This window comes from Pinus tabuliformis, chromosome J (genome assembly GCF_031772625.1).
Source record: "Pinus tabuliformis cultivar Carrire ecotype Pingquan chromosome J, CPIR1, whole genome shotgun sequence".
NCBI classification, from domain to species: Eukaryota; Viridiplantae; Streptophyta; class Pinopsida; order Pinales; family Pinaceae; genus Pinus; species Pinus tabuliformis.
In genome coordinates, this window is record NC_142295.1 from 262037068 (window position 1) to 262053201 (window position 16134).

The 16134-nt window shown below is 37.8% G+C and overlaps 1 protein-coding gene across 6 annotated transcripts in view; it reads right to left on the minus strand.

Annotated features, from left to right (window-relative positions):
* The window catches only part of LOC149226774 (alpha,alpha-trehalose-phosphate synthase [UDP-forming] 1-like), a 281795-nt gene that overhangs the window by 116638 nt on the left and 149023 nt on the right, over positions 1-16134 (minus strand). For all 6 annotated transcript variants that reach the window (XM_089377600.1, XM_089377598.1, XM_089377596.1 and 3 more), the window contains exons 7-8: positions 8245-8293; positions 7796-7896 (exon numbers count right to left, since the gene is read on the minus strand). In XM_089377600.1, coding sequence (XP_089233726.1) covers positions 7796-7896; positions 8245-8293 — 150 coding nt within the window. The remainder of the gene's footprint in view (positions 1-7795; positions 7897-8244; positions 8294-16134) is intronic.

A 16134-nucleotide genomic window follows, 5' to 3' on the forward strand; every position in this document is an offset into this window, starting at 1 on the left:
ATATATACTCTTTGTGTGGCATTGCATTATATTCCAAAGGCGTCGCTTGACTCTATGAATCACATTTCCTTGTAGATCAATTATTATGACTCTACTCTATCGTAATTCTTGTAGCTCGATACATGATTTTTGTAGCTCAAATTATATGGTTCGTTTCAATTCTTTGTGGCTCGACACAAAATCTCTGTGGTATCAAATATAGTGGCAACGTCGCTCAAATACACATAGTGGAATCTATGGCATTGCTCATTTATTCAGTGGCTTTTGCACTTCTCTGTGGTTTGTATTCATATTTTTGTGATTTGTTGTGTTACATATGTTGGTCGTGATTCTCATGAAAGGATGGTTGTAAGTTAGAGGTACTTGTTTCATGATATATGACATTGAAATTTGAATGGTTGTGAATGGAAGTAGCCTTGCCTTTGATCTTTATGACAGTACCTTAATATATGACAATAAACTAGTTGTATGATGGTTGGCAATAACCCTAGATGACAGTGAGATATATGATGACCTTGATGTTATGATGGCAATGACCTTGCTATTATGATGAAAGTGAGATATATGATGACAGTGACCATGCTCCATGATGGCGGTGACCTTGATATATGTTGATGACTTGGACCATGCTCTTATGATGATAGTGACCTTATGATACATAACAATAACAATGACACTTGTCTTATAGTGAAGACTCCTATTGATGACACCTATTGCAATCTCATGGCTGATGCTACTTGAGATATTGATATGATAGCAACTCTCTTGGACTCTCTTGGACTTGTTTGAATATCAGAGGTTAGATTGTTCAGTTCACAAACAAAGTTGTGAACTGACTTGGGTTGGCTCTAGGAGACCTGATGTGATTGTTGTATCTCATTCTTATTGTACTTTGTATCTCAACTAAACATTTGATGAAGATCTAATAGAAGAAGAATCTGGTTGGTTTTCCCCCTTGTGGAATTTTGCCTTGGTCTCTGACCTAAATCCTAGTGTCTCTATTGTGTATGTTTTTCTTCTATTGTTCCTTATTGTGCCTCTGCATTGTTTATGTTATCGTTCTCTCTAAATAGTTGCTAATGATGACATAATGTTAAAATTGCAATCATCTACAGCAGAGAACAATCTAGCCCTAAAAATTAACAGCGTTCACCAATTAAACATTTGTTGATTAGATTGTTGAAGGAAAAAGTTACAAGAGATGGAAGAAGACCATGTAATTACAAAAAAGAGAAACCCTAACTTAAGGCCCAAGTTACCAGTTACAGTGATTAGACCCTTACTAGATGGAAGTAGCATTTTATAATCATAAAAATAATATATAATAAACACCTAAGGCTAAAAGCTTATTATTATTGTTGTCATTATTAGTATGATGATATTTACTATGATATTGAAGTTTACCATCCCTCGATACCAACACGCTTAACTATTCTTCAAAATATGATAAATTATGCCATGAAATAGAATTAAACTGTGATTTATATTATTAAGGGTAGGGCATGTTAAAAAAAAGGTGGTTATCATCATCAACCTCCTCCATATCACAAATTTTACAAATTTGCTCAACCCAAGGAATTTTTGGGTTAGTCCAATAACCAGTTTCACTATGGAAGTCATAAGCATTAGTCCACAATTATGAACATGTATACAAAATAGCTCATGTGCATAGGCTTTAAACGCATAATAACGTTGTTATGTTTAGGTAAAATGTACACAGCATACCTCCACACGTGTGCATCTTTGTCCCCAAATTTGAAAGAATTTAACAATAGTTTGATCACAAGTTGAACTTGAAAGATGCATTGCCAGCACACTGACTGGTTATTCAGGCGACCTGGTGGATGGGAGCTAACCCATATGCAGTGTTCAGAGTTTTAGTGCTCTCTTTTATAAACGACTTGAATTGTGAAAGTCTCAAGTCTTGTGTTAGGGAGAAGTAATAAGCTGAAAACATTAATTTTGTGTTAAGGGAGGTGATTGAGTATAATATGAAAATATACAAGTCACTTAATATGTTAGTGACCTGAGACCATATTAATATTATAATGTTGAGGATAAATGTTAGGTTATTAAACTATCATAACCATCTTTGGGTGCTATATAAATTCTAAATCTTCTGAGAAAAAATTAGATGAGAGAGTTGAATATGTAGTGTTGGGTAGCACACCCAAGGCTTCTATGGATGTACTTATTGCAGCACCAATAATCTGTCAAAAGTGTGTACTTTAGTATGTATGCACCTTTATGATATCCTACAATACCATAAACCTTGGATTGTGTTGTCCCCTGAGATGACTCTAGGTCAGTTAGTCATGCCAGAGCATCTAAAATATTTTGTTGGTTTTAAATTTTATGGATGACCAATGATATGAATTATTGAAAACAGGTGCTTAAGCCTTAACAGTTACTAAGCTAGATGAAAGGGTTGCTATTTGTCTAGCTATAGTTAAATTGCTTTAAAGTGAATGAATAGAAGAATATTGATGAAGTATAACTTGCTAAATATTCAGACAGAATATTTGATTTGTTATAAGCAAAGAATACAGGCAAACAATGTTTCCTGTAGAACAAAATATATTTAAACGAATGCATTATTGTGTGACATTTAAATGATGTAGGGGAGTTTATAATAACAGATAGTCTTATAAGCTAGTCCCTAGTTATTGTTGATAACTTCACAGGGGATTTAAGACTGACTGATACTCAGTATGATCTTACCCAGATCTCTGCATAAAGACTTAAATATATGAAGCAATACATAATGAAATAAGCACATATGAAAACTTACAAGAAGACAGAACTATAGTAGGCAAATTCAGAATCCTTTCATTAACTTTGCAAATCTCCAGCTCAGTTACAATTCTGTTCTCAAAGCTCATCCAAGGGTTCAACCCTTAATAACTCAAAGGAGGAGTTATTTATACAAAAAGTTCTACTAGATATTTTCAAAACAAAATTACAAAAATAGTACAAAATTGTAGGAATTTCAAAACTGCTAAGTGTTGGCACTATCCTTTAGGAATCTGTTGATGATGTGGTCCCCAAAAAGTGTTGCCCAATTGTCCTTCAGTTGTTGATGAAAGTTACTCAATAACTTCACACAAGTGATCCCATCGGTCTTCACTTGGTATGGCAAGATTTACCAATTTTCTGTAAACTTCATCAACCTCGGTGTATTTCTCAAAAGTGGGCTTATTTACAAAAAGATGTTTAATTTCATGCTTAATAGTCAAATCAAAATCTAAAGCTTCTAATGCTTGTTTCCCTGTAATATGCCCCTTTATACCTGCAAAGTTTGATTTATCAGTGGCTATGGTATAAAGCTTCTGGAAGTATTCTTCCAGACTGATCAACTTGTCATTTGGGGCCACTAATCCTGGCAGTCCTCTCTGATTCAGTAAATTAAATTTAAAATGAAACCTTTGGACAAAAGTCTTCAAGGTTTGACACTTAGTTTCTAACTGAGTCATCAAGTTCTTTTTCTGCAACACCTTCTTGATTTCCAAGATGGTTTCTATTCTATCCAGAATTTGAATCTACTCCAACTTGGCCCTAGTTTTTGAGTTAAGAACTCTGATCATGTCTACAGCCTCACTTGGTTTATCTTTAAGAAGCTGCTTCACTTCATCAATGGCTACCTGACATCTGTTTATGAGTTCCTCCTGCTCAAAAATGATCTGAATGGAAGGCCATACTTCAGTTATGGCCTGACTGATATCTGCCCATATGCTTTCCTTAGCTTGGGCCAAGGTCTGAGCCATCAATGACTGACTCTGCAACTCTTCAATTCTTCTGTTCAACCTATGTGTTTTCTGCATTTCCTCAACATACAAACTATCATTCTTTATTTTCTGAGCTTCCAAATTCTGAAATTTCTTATGAAGCCTTTCATTCTCTTGCTTCTAGTGAGTGAGCTCCTGTGAGAGTTTGTTCAAATCCTCTACTGTCGATGTAGATTCCCCTGTTGTTCTGGACACTGTAATAGGGATAGTTGTGATGGGAGCTATAGCTAATTGAGTAAATTGCTCTTTTTCCTTAAGCAATTTCTCAATCTGCTCCTCCATAGTTTTAATCTGTACATTCTGCTCAATTATCAGTTTGAGCATTTCTTCCTTGTGTTGTTCATTTTCTACTATCTCCTTGGTCTAGGGGTCCTCTGTAGAAGGTAGTTTCAACCGTTTTCTTAATAATGCAATATCTATGTTCTTCTTTCTGATAATATCTTCAGCAACTTTGATATCAGTAGGGTCCTCCAATGACTTAACCCTATTGTCCTTAGCTAAAGATGATATTTTCTCAATCTTCAATTGTGACTGCACATTTGACAGAGCAGTTTTAAGCTTTGACAATGCCATAGCAGTGTTGGTCATGGTTGAGAACAACATCTCACCAGACTACCTATGCATGTCCATTTGATCAATTGGATGTATCTGATTAGCATCAAATGTAAACATAGTTTTCTTATAATCAGAAGAACCTTTAGGAAAAGGGACTTGAGCCTGCAGAAAGGCCATTTGCATTCTTCCCTAAGCATTGTCAAATGCTTTCAATAATCTGTGCTGTGAAGTGGAAGTCTGCTTCCAAAATTGTGCATAAACATTAGCTTTCAAAGCTTCATTCTTCTACTTGATTTCAAGGAAGTTAGTGAAAACATTTGACTCCTTTGTTTCACTTGCTCCTACTGATTGAGTAATTTCTAGCAAATTCTGTGAAGTAGAAGAAGAAGGAGTAGTAATTATAGGTTCTTTTGTCCCTACAGAAACCTATGAATCATCCAAATTGATGATGATAGGCTCCTTCTGACCCTGAGTAGTAGTAGTAGTTGTTGTGCCCTTTGATTCAATCCTTGATTTCTTCTAGTAGTGGATGAATCCCTTTCCCCAATTGTTGACGATGATGATCCTTCTCTAGGCCTCTCGTCGTGCTTAGTTTGAGAAGTAGGAGTCTGAAGAGTAGAAGGAGGTAAAACCTATTCTTCTGCTTCTTGAAGAGTATTCTCTTCCCATTATTCCTAATTTCTGAACTTCTCAGTCTTTGACCTAGGTGTATCATGTATGATTATGAGTGATTTTGAGTTCCACCCTTAAGTCTGAAATAATGCTAATTGGATCATAGGACCAGGTGAAAATGGTTTGGAAACCCATCTGTTTTAATATAGCATCTTGCCTCTAAACCAGTTGATCTGGTGTTACAGATGAATGATCCAACCTGTGCCTTTATCTTGAACTGTGATCTCCTCTTCCCTAAGATGAAATGAAGCTCATCCATGTTCATCATCTGCCTAATATATTCCAGAGAGAAAATTCTCATTGGAACATATTTTGGCAACTTATATGGAGCCAACTCGCAACCATATACTCTGATCTCTGTGTAGTTCTGGTAGAGATACCAATCTCCTGTTCTGACTTGATCACTGAGGTGCAGAATCCTTTTAATTTTTGTGTTGATTCTGGGTTCACTCTGACTATTGAGAAGCTATGCAACTGGGTGAATGAAACAGTCTATGAAGTCTGAAAATCTGAACTCAATTGAGTTCTTTCTAATCAATGAGGTCCAATGAGTAACTGCTTGATTCTCTTGCTGATCATCTTGCTTGTGCAAAACAATAGGCAACCTGTCTCCCTACTGAAAAATAAACATATGAAATAGGATAGAGGAGTATTTAAACACTCCTTCAGTAGTGAGGTTCATCAATTGCTCATGCATAGCTTCAGCCAAAAATTGACTGTAGTTATACATGAAGGCAGGCTTATTTTCTTTAGAAAAGATGGACAGATAGCCTAGGATAGCTTCATCTACCCATTGGTCTGATTGGTAGCCTAACAAGCAAGAAATAAGGGAAATTATATGCTTGGCTCTCTCAGGGAACATAGATGTTGGGTAAGGAGGATTCTTCTTGGGGAGCTCAGCATCTTCAGGGAGAAATATCTCAAAGATTTGAGCTCTCTGAGGGAAGGTCAACTTGTGATATAGGTCAATTAAGGTTGCAGTGGAGAAAAAGCTAAGGGAGTCACTGTCAGGTATCAGAAGCATTTTGTTTATGGTTTCTGCAGAAATAGTTATCAAAATGTCTCCATTTTGAACTACTATTGTTCTCTGCAAAGAATCATACTTGGATTGGCACTAGATAACTAAATCAAGAAAGGAATAAATTTGGGGAAACATGTACAAAGGTAGATTGGATTCCCACAGGTTTATTTCATCTTCATAATCAAAATAGGTCTACTTCAGCCAGTTGTGTAATTCGAACATGTCGAATTCACATTCGGTATCTGCAACTTTAAAGTATTGATTGGCTAATGGAATATGGTCCAGGTCCAATGCATCAAAGGCCTTTGGGGTTTCATGTGTTGCAAAGGGGCTTGCAAAGGGTTTATCCTTTTTCTTTGGAGCCATGGTATCAGACTAAAGATGGTGAAAAAAGTGCAGAGGTAGCTAAGAGGATGCTTCCAGTTACAGGCTCCACTCAACAGAGAATTTGCAGAAAAGAACAATGAATAGAAACAGTGAAAAGATATTTAGGAAAAGCTATTGTGACGAGGCAAAAGAGTATTTAGCAGGGATTAAGGCTACCGTTTCAATAGAGGTCGTTGTTGATTGGCTAATTTTCGAAATAAATGCAATAACAGGAGGCAAAATGCAACGATGGGAGGCAATTAATGGCGGCAACGGATACGCGGGAACAATTAGGAGATTGAGGGCACGTGGCATGGAGTGATTGGAGGCGGATGGCGCGGGAGGAGTGACCGTTGGCGCGGTATCGGGAAGCGCGGGAAGTGTGGATGGCGGATTTCGGAGGGGTGGGGGGGGGGTAGTGGTAAGTGGTTTGGAGCGAGGGGGTGCGAAGCGCTGAGGAGGTGACACGTACGCGAGGGGCCCGCGTGGGCAAAACAGTTTTTCACACCCCCCCTCATCGTTATCTCGTTTCGTAGCGAGGGGGTGCGAAGAGCTTCCCCACCGTTGATCTGGGAGGGAAAGCCAATGACCGTTGATCTTTGCCCAAAGTTTATCACTTGCCGACAAGACATTTTGTCGCATATGACTTTGGCTAAAAGCATAAAACATGTTTATTTACAAATATTAATCACCCCTTTAACAAGGTAATTAAACAATAATGAAAATTAATCTAACTAGGGCGTGTTTAAACTAGCTGCCCTTTTTAAACTGTTTAACTAATCTAAACCTAATCTAATATAACTTAGGCCAATTTTTAAGCATATTAGGCCTTTTATTTGTCCTAATCTATTATAAATTCTAATGTTCGACCAAGATTAAATTGTTTGGTTGAACTTATTCTCTAATCTAGAACAAAAAATTTAAATGATTAGATCAATATTAAACAGTTTGATTCAGATCAGAAGAAAAGGTTGTGGCACAAAAACAAGCTGTACACAGACCTTTATTATTACAAATGGAATTTATTCATGAAGTGGCATTTAAACAAGCACACTTATACAAATCTTTTGATTTTCTTTTGATGGGGTTTTATTTAATCTCTTTTTTTTATTTTCTATTTTTTCATGTTTTCATTTTTTCTTTATTTTTTCTTTATTTTTTCATACCCTCTTTTATAAAATAACAACTAACTTATCAAAAATAAACCATGTTACAACAGATTGCATAGAGGTGATAATTAAAAGATTAATTGATGTTTTTCAGACCAAGCCTCAACATAAACCAAATGCTTGAACAAACAATCCTTTGTCAATCACAAAACATAGACAATATGAATAAGAAAGGGTACAGCCATCAATGGCACAAGTCTGAAAGTGCAATTGCAAGTTTGATTTACCTCACTAAGGATCAACACTCCTTTCTTAGAATTCTGACAAGCTATAACTTCATAACTCACAAGATTCATCCCATCACGCAAAGATGTTACAAGTGCCACATCTGTCACAGAAATGCCACTATTTATTTCATCAGATTTCTAAGATGAAATATATTCTTTGTTCAAAGAAATGGAAAAGAAAATACTTAAACAGCCTTTAAAAACCACCACCAAATAACAAAAGTAATAATTATTATTTGAGACAAACGGCAATGCTTAATCCAAAGCAATGCACAAAGTATAATTAATGAGCAGCAATAATTTAGAAATGAATTCATAAGATATACTACGGACCTTTACGAATAATTGACAAAAAGAACACATAAATGATGATACATAATCAACTCTACAAGGGAGCATATAAAATTAGAAAATTATCTTTTTAACTTAAGCAGTAGAACCTAATATACCTGTAATAGCATAAAGTGCACAAAGTTCATGAAAATCAAGTGATCGATCCTGTAATGAAAGAAACTAAAGCTTAGTAAATGAATATTTTGAAGGAAAGAATGTTTCAAATGAAAAAACAAACAAAAATTTAACAACAATCATAAAACACAATATGCTATCAAAGTATAAATTTGCCCCAAAAGATATATCAAAGAAGTCATGTTCATATTCTACTAATTATCAATAAGAGATATTTTAATTTTTAAAGGCTGTATTTGATTACAGGATGAAAAGTCAGATTTTCATACAAAATGGAAAACATAACAAACCAAGAAACACAGCTTATATCTTTAAGGAGCATACTAGTTAATTTTTCTGTAAACATACACCAACCTAGATATACAACAAAACGTAAAGAAGTATAAAGAATAATGTTTCTCGTTGAAGTCCATCTCTGAGATGTACACGAGAGGATATATAAATATTCATCCCACAAACATACACAAGAAAGAGAAATAAATTAAAATCAACATAAAAACAATAGAAAATGGAATATGGATATACCCCAATCATTTCTTCCATTCCTCACAAATTGATCTCCTAAACCATCCTTCACTCACAATAATGGAAAAGTTTGATCCATAAATTGTCATGGATATTCCACTGGACAGTTCGTCACAACAGGTCTGATAAAATTATATTCAAAATCTGAAATTTTACACTGTTACAGTTTTATTTCTTTTTAGATTTGTAGATTACTGTTAATAGTGTATGCATATGAATTAAAATTATGCAGAAAATAGAGAACAACAAAATAAAAGCTCGCAAACACATTTGACACACAATATGACTTGGGAAACACTTTTGGGAGAAAAACCAAGTTGGAAGGTGAGGCCACTCCACTCTCTTTCTTTGAATGCCTTGTAAGTACAAAGAAGTATGGCCTATGGCCCATGTGCTACTACAGTGCACAAATCCTCTCTGTGTGCTCTATCTCCTATTCGTCTTCGCTATTTTTGCTCAGCTATGGAACAAATGCACTCAGAAGAATGGAATCCCTTTTCCTCCTAGTGGCCAGGTTATAACACAACCAGATAGCCTAATAGTGGTTAGGTTTGACTACCTCGACGCTTAACCAGAGTTACAATATAGACTCGTCTAGAATCTTCTTCATCATAATCATGCGACTAGCCCCTTTTCATGAATAATGGGGGGTGACATGGCATACTCTCAAATTTTGGTGGTGAAAACAACAAGGTCAACTTCTGAGTGGCATAACTTTTGCATACGGACTATGATTAATGTGAATTTTGCATAGTTGGAAAGGTCCTTGTGTGTGGAATAGGAAAAAAAAAGTGTGGTGCTAAAAAAGCAAAGTTTTACCCCCAAAAACCGTTGTTTGATTCCTCAAAACACTCCACGAAGGTTTCAGACCTCAATTTGCCAAACTAGGTCCCACCAGTAAAAATGGTCCTGTGAGTTGATTCCTCCACTTTTTCCACTTGGAATGCATCGAGAAGGATGAAAAACAATATAATGATCAAATCTAAATCACACCCCCCCCCCATTTTGGGAGGCTTTTGGTCCCCAAAAGCTTCTACTGAATGAGGTGAGGAAATTTTTCCTCCACCTTCTCTCGGGTGTACCACTTGGCTTTGCCTGGAAGTTGTCCTTTCAACCCAATCTGTCAAAGGTATTGTTGCCCATGTCTTCTAGTTCAAGACTTCTTCTGCAAAACTATATCTTATGTCAACTCTACCTCAACATCTGGTGCCAAATCCTCCACAGAAGGTTGGACATGCTCCTCACCCTGATCTAGCATGGAAGGCTCATAGAGTTTCAGATTCTCAACATTCACAACTAAGTAAATACGCATGTATGGTGGTAAACTAAGTTGATAGGCATTATCACCCACCTTTTCCAGTATCTTGATGGGACCATACTGCAGAGCCTTGATTTTCTTACCAAGACCCTATAGCCTCTCCTTGTTCAACTGTAGCCATACTTTCTCTCCCATCTTGAACGATTTCTCTGTTCTGTGTCGATCACACCTAGCCTTATATTTTACCTGTCACTTATGTAGTGTCTCTTGTACCTGTATATGGATTTGCCTGATCTTCTCTAGAAATTTGTCATCCCTCAAGGCATCCCTTGTAAAATCCTCACTCACATCTTGTTTCCCATATCCAATATCCAGAGGTGAAAGTGACAAATATCCAAAACAAGTTTCAAATGTTGATTTGGGGTAGCATTGGATGTGCTCTAGCCATGAAATTTGGTGGAGAGACTGGGGCACATGAGATCTCCAATACCCAGAAAGGGTTTGGGCAGATTCTAAACAGATCTAATGATATTAAAATAATTAATATTTTTAATGGAGTCCCTAAGTTTGAAAATAAAATATTAATGTGTATTAATATGAATCTGTGTTAGAGTGGTCCAAAAGACATGGATCAAGCCATATCTAATCTTAGCTGTTGATTAGGGACTTAATCTCGGCCGTTGATATGTCAACAGGAAAAGTATAAGAGGAGGCTTGAGGGTCACTTGGAAAATACACCAGAGTGATCAGTCATTCTATTCTCTAAAGCGGGGTTTGCTAAGAGGGATAGAATCAGTGATCGGGAGAGCAGCTGAGGGGCATTGAGTACAGAGAAACAGAGAAGGCAAAGAGTGTGCCGGGAGAGCAGCGCAGCAGCCACGAAGAGTGACGCAGAGCCAGCAAGGGCTCACGCAGGGCCACGCAGAGGCAGCCAAGTGCTGCGCAGAGCACCAGAGAGGCTAGCATAGCTGACGCAGGGCCTCCTCGGGCTGACGCAGGCCAAGGAAGGCTGATGCATGGCCAGCACTGGGCTAGGAGAGGCTGACGCAGTCCAGATTGGAAAGACGCTGGGGTTGTAGAGCAGTTTTGTGCTAAAGAATTGCCGGAAGGATTTTCCAGGGTTTCAGCCAGGAGATTTCTCTCAAACTGTGAGGTATAGCTGCTAAGGAAATTCTATGTTGGGTAGGCCAGTTTCAGCACCCATATTGTACTCTGATATTGCTTAATAAGAAAACCCTCAGATAGTTGCACTGGTTTTCCCGCATTGGGTTTTTCCAGGGACATTGATCAAAAAATAATGGTGTCATGTGGTGTGTTTGTTCTTGTTTCTTTTAGTTGTTGATTTGTAATATGTTGAGCATGCACTGGTGTTTATTTTCAATATTTACTTTGTAAATAACTTGTTAAATAAAAATAACAAGTAGGTAGGAATAAATCAGAAAAAGTGCATGAAGGTTTTTTAAACTAAGTAAACTTAGAAACTTCAACATCAAATGGGGACTTACCAGTAGAAGTGTGGACGACTCTATTGTAAGAGTGATTCATATATACTAGATTTGCATCCCAAGCCTTCGAGTGCTTCCGATTATATCCCCTCAGTAGTTGCACAAAAGTCCTATTGACTGCTTTCGTTTATCCATTTGTCTGTAAATTGAATGCTACAGACCTCTTCAACTTTGTGTCCATCTTCTCTTGCAATGTAGTCCAAAATGCACTGAGAAATCTTGTGTCCCAATCTAAAACGATTCTCCTTGGTATCCCAAAGGGAACCCAGGCTTGTCCAAAGAACAAGTTTGTTGCTTCTTTCCCACTGATGGGCTATTCACAGGGCATCGAAAAACACATATTGTTGAACCTGTCAACTACCACGAACAAGTTGTCATGTCCCTTCCTAATTGTTGGCAAACCTCCCACAAAGTCCATGGAAATGCTTTCCCAAGGACAAGTGGGTATATGTAAGGGATGATAAAAACACTATTTCTTGTTGCTATGCTTGTTGGTACAACAAAGCATGCATCCTCTTATGAACCTAGCTACCTATTCTTACATCTTGGTTCAATACACATACCTCTACAAGTTCGCCACAATCTTCCCTACACCAAAGTGCCTTGCAACCTTGGAGGTGTGAACCTCTCTAATCAGCCGCAATCGCTCACCTTTAGGAACAAACAGCTTATCCAACCTATAGAGTAACCTGTCCTAGTCATAGTAGTCAATAATTTTGTCACCATCGTGCACATGACTTTGACTCTCCAATTGTTGAAATACCTCCTCTATATGCATCATGGGTGAATGGCTCCATGTGCATTAGAGTTCACAAAGTTGTGATATTTGATGTGGGTGGCCTTGAAAGCATGTCGGCCAACTTGTTGGTGCTGCCCTTCTTGTACTTGATCACAAAATGAAACTGTTGTAGAAACCCCATCCACTTGTAATGTTTAGTTTGTTGTAGCTTACTTTGGGCCTGCAGAGACTGTAGCGGTTGGTGATCTGTGTGGATTACTATCTCCTTTCCCATCAAATAGTGCTTCCACTTCTTCATGGTTTACATTAGGGCATATAGCTCCTTGTCGTAGGTAGGATAGTTAATTACTGCTCCATGAAATACTTCATAATGGTAACATATAGGCCTTCATCCATCCATCAAGACTGCTCCCATAACATACCCACTCGCATCTGTCTCCACTTCAAAGGGTTGCTGCAAGTTTGGTAATGCCAAAACCGGTGCTTGATTGATCTTCTTTAGCTCCTCAAAGGCCCTCTGCTGACCCTTTCCCCACTAGAAACTCTTGCCACTCGTTATAGCGTGGAGTGGAATTGCTACCGCTGAAAATGAGGCTATGAATTTCCTCAAGTACTGTGTTGCCCCAGTGAAACTCCTAACCTCAGAAACACTAGTAGGCATTGGCCATTTCATGATGGCCTCCATCTTGGCAAGATCTATCTTCAACTCTTCTTATCACATACCTCAGATACACCAAAGACTGTTGTGCAAACTCACACTTCTTGAGATCTACTAGCAGTTGGTGCTTCTTAAATGTCTCCAACACCTACGTCAAATGTGAGATGTGCTCCTCCCAAGTAGCAATATGTACCAGTATATCATCCAAATAGGCAAAACAAATGAATCTATAAAAGGGCACAATACATCATTCATTAATCTCATAAATGTAGCTAGTGCATTACCTAGGCCAAATGGCATGGCTAACCACTCATACAAACCTTGTATGGTTTTGAAAGCGGTCTTCTAAGTATCCTCTTCTCTGACTCGAACCTAGTGATATCCAGACTTTAAATCCAACTTGGTGAAAAATTCCGTCTGTTGGAACTAATCCAGTAGATCATTTATCCTAGACAAGGGGTACCTGTTCTTGAGCGTGATTTTTTTCAACACCCTGTCATCAATAGACATCCATCAAGTCCCATCCTTCTTTGGTACAATGATAATGGGTGACCCACATGGTGATGTACTCGGTTGAATGACACCTTGTTCCAGTAGCTACTACGACTGTTTCTTCCCCTCGCTTCTATAACAAGCTGCCTATACAGCTCAATGTTTGGAAATGGGGAGTCTGGCAATATATGGATCGCGCGCTCCACTTCCCTCTTAGGCGGCAACCCTTTAGGCTCCCAGAACACATCCTTGTATGCCTATAGCAATTCTTAGGGTTGTTGTTTTCGTTTTTTCATGCACCCTCCAGGGATGCCTTACCTCTTACTGACTCTTCTACGGACTGATTTTCTCTTAAAAACAATAAAACATACTTCTTGTTGGAACTGATTAATTTCTTGGCTTGGTTGGCACTTACCAGCGAAATTTTTTACTTGCCTATGTGCTCATTGATGGTGAACGATTTTTTATCGTTGACAAGCCGATATTGGTTGGTTGTCCACATGAATATTGCATATTGCATGTATATGTAGGGACTCCCAAACACGAATCCACATACATCAAGGGGAACTACATCTAGTTCTACTTCATCAATAAAATCAACATTGATGGCAAATCTAATTTTGCATTGTTTTGTTACCTTCAGCTCTACATCTTTATTTACCCATCCCAATGAATATGGGCTTGAATGGTCACAAACTTCCAATCCCAATTTCTTGACCAGCTCTGCTGCAATGAGATTCGTCTGCAGTCGTGAACCAAACAAAACATCAATCTTTCTCTTCTTGACCTATATCTTTATATGGAATAATTTGGTCATTTCTATCTCTTCCTATGTAATATTCCCAATCTTGTGAGCATAGGAATCACTAAGGAATTTTTCCTTATTTTAGTAATATTAATAAAAAATGGGCAAATATTATTGGAGAAAAGTGGCTAGTATTATTTTATTGGAGAATAGAGGCAAATTATTATTTTATTAAAATGGAGGCAAAAGTAACTTAGCGGAAAATAGCCCCCACCAATAAAATAATATTAAAAAAAGATTCTAGAAGCATGAGGAGAAATTATAAAAGGAGGATGGACTTATTTTGTGGATTATCCTTTGGCTATTACACTTCATATTTCATCTTATCTTGGATTTGTTTAGCACAAGGGCCAAAGTGTTGTTTAGCACCAAGAATTCCAAGCGGAATTCCACCCTCATTTCAGAGAACTTCGAGTGTCTCCCTAGTGAGGTAATTTGGGAGTCCAATTCAGGGCTTCCCTTGAGCTTCATTGCAAGAGTTTGCCCAATTGTGTGCATTTCTTGGGCGCAGAAGGATTTCATGGAGCATTATTTGTAGCAACAACAATGGGTTAGAGGATTTGGGTTTCTACAGAGAGATTTTCTCTCATTGGACTTGGGGTTTGGTAGCATTTTTCAGGGCAAAATTTGAGGAGATATTTGGGTCGAGTTTATCTATTTTTGGTTGTGCACAAAGCTCATTGGCTGAAGCTTGCGTAGGAGAGAGGATCAACAGATTCTGGGAGAGATTGGGGTTGGAGAAAAAGCCTATTTTTAGAGGAGAATTTGTGTGGAGTTTGGGTGGCTATTCAACAGTGGTTTGGAGCAAATTTGAGTAGAGCATTTTTCAGCAGTGTGTAGATTCTACTTGGAAAAGACAATTCGCACTTTTTACGGTCATCTGGGTCAGCCAAATTTGGGGCAAACCCTTTCTAGATTTTGTTGGGATTGGTGTGTAGAGGTCGGGGTTAATTTTTCATAATTTTTTAAGTGATATACAGGGCAAAAACCCAGTAAAGCGCATAGCCAGCTAGAGAGCCATTTGCACCATTTTGGAGGGCTTCTTCATCATCTGGATTCAGCCCAAACCATTTCTGGGTTTTTTTGGGTTTTGGGACAGGAGTTCAAAGCTAAAATTTCAAAGCATTCCGAGTAGTATTCAGCACTAATATCACCATTCCAGCCAACATCCAGCAACAAATTATTTCTAGATAGTGTGCATCACTCTGGAACCATTTCTACCACTTGGGTCTGAGCCATTTTTCTAGGTTCTACTCAGCTTGCATAGCAAGCCCAGGTTCCAAAATTTCAGCTCATTTTATGTACTCTTTTATCATAAAATTAATAAAATGGCTCAGATTGTGTTGTTGGACATTTTAGTGTTTTAATTATTGTGTATGAGTTCTAGTTTATTTATTGTTCCTAGTCCATTGCTTGGTATTAGTTATTAAATTCCAATTAGGAATATTACATCCTGTTGTTGAAGGCTACTCAGATTCATCTCTTTTTGCACCAACGTATAAACAATCTTCTCATCCACATCCAAGTTGCTTTCAACTTTATTGCTTGAATCAATGGCCATAAGATACTTCTTCTTATTGACTTTCTTTATGTTCTTTAGGTTAAGCTCTGGATGCAACTTCCAACACTTATCCTCTGTATGCTTGTTAATGTTGTAGTGGTTGCAGTGGTTGTTGGAATCTTTGCACTGGTGTGTTGTGGTTGTTGTCCTTTTATCGTTTCCCAATTTCTGGTTCCTCTTCCCCTCCTTAGAAGTGTCCTTTTGCTCCTGCTTCGACCCACTTGATTGCCCTCTCTTCAGGGCTATGTTCTCCAGGTATTGCGTTTGTACACAAACCTTGTCCACCAATCTCGGCTTGAATAGCATCACTTGCTTCCACATGTGGTTG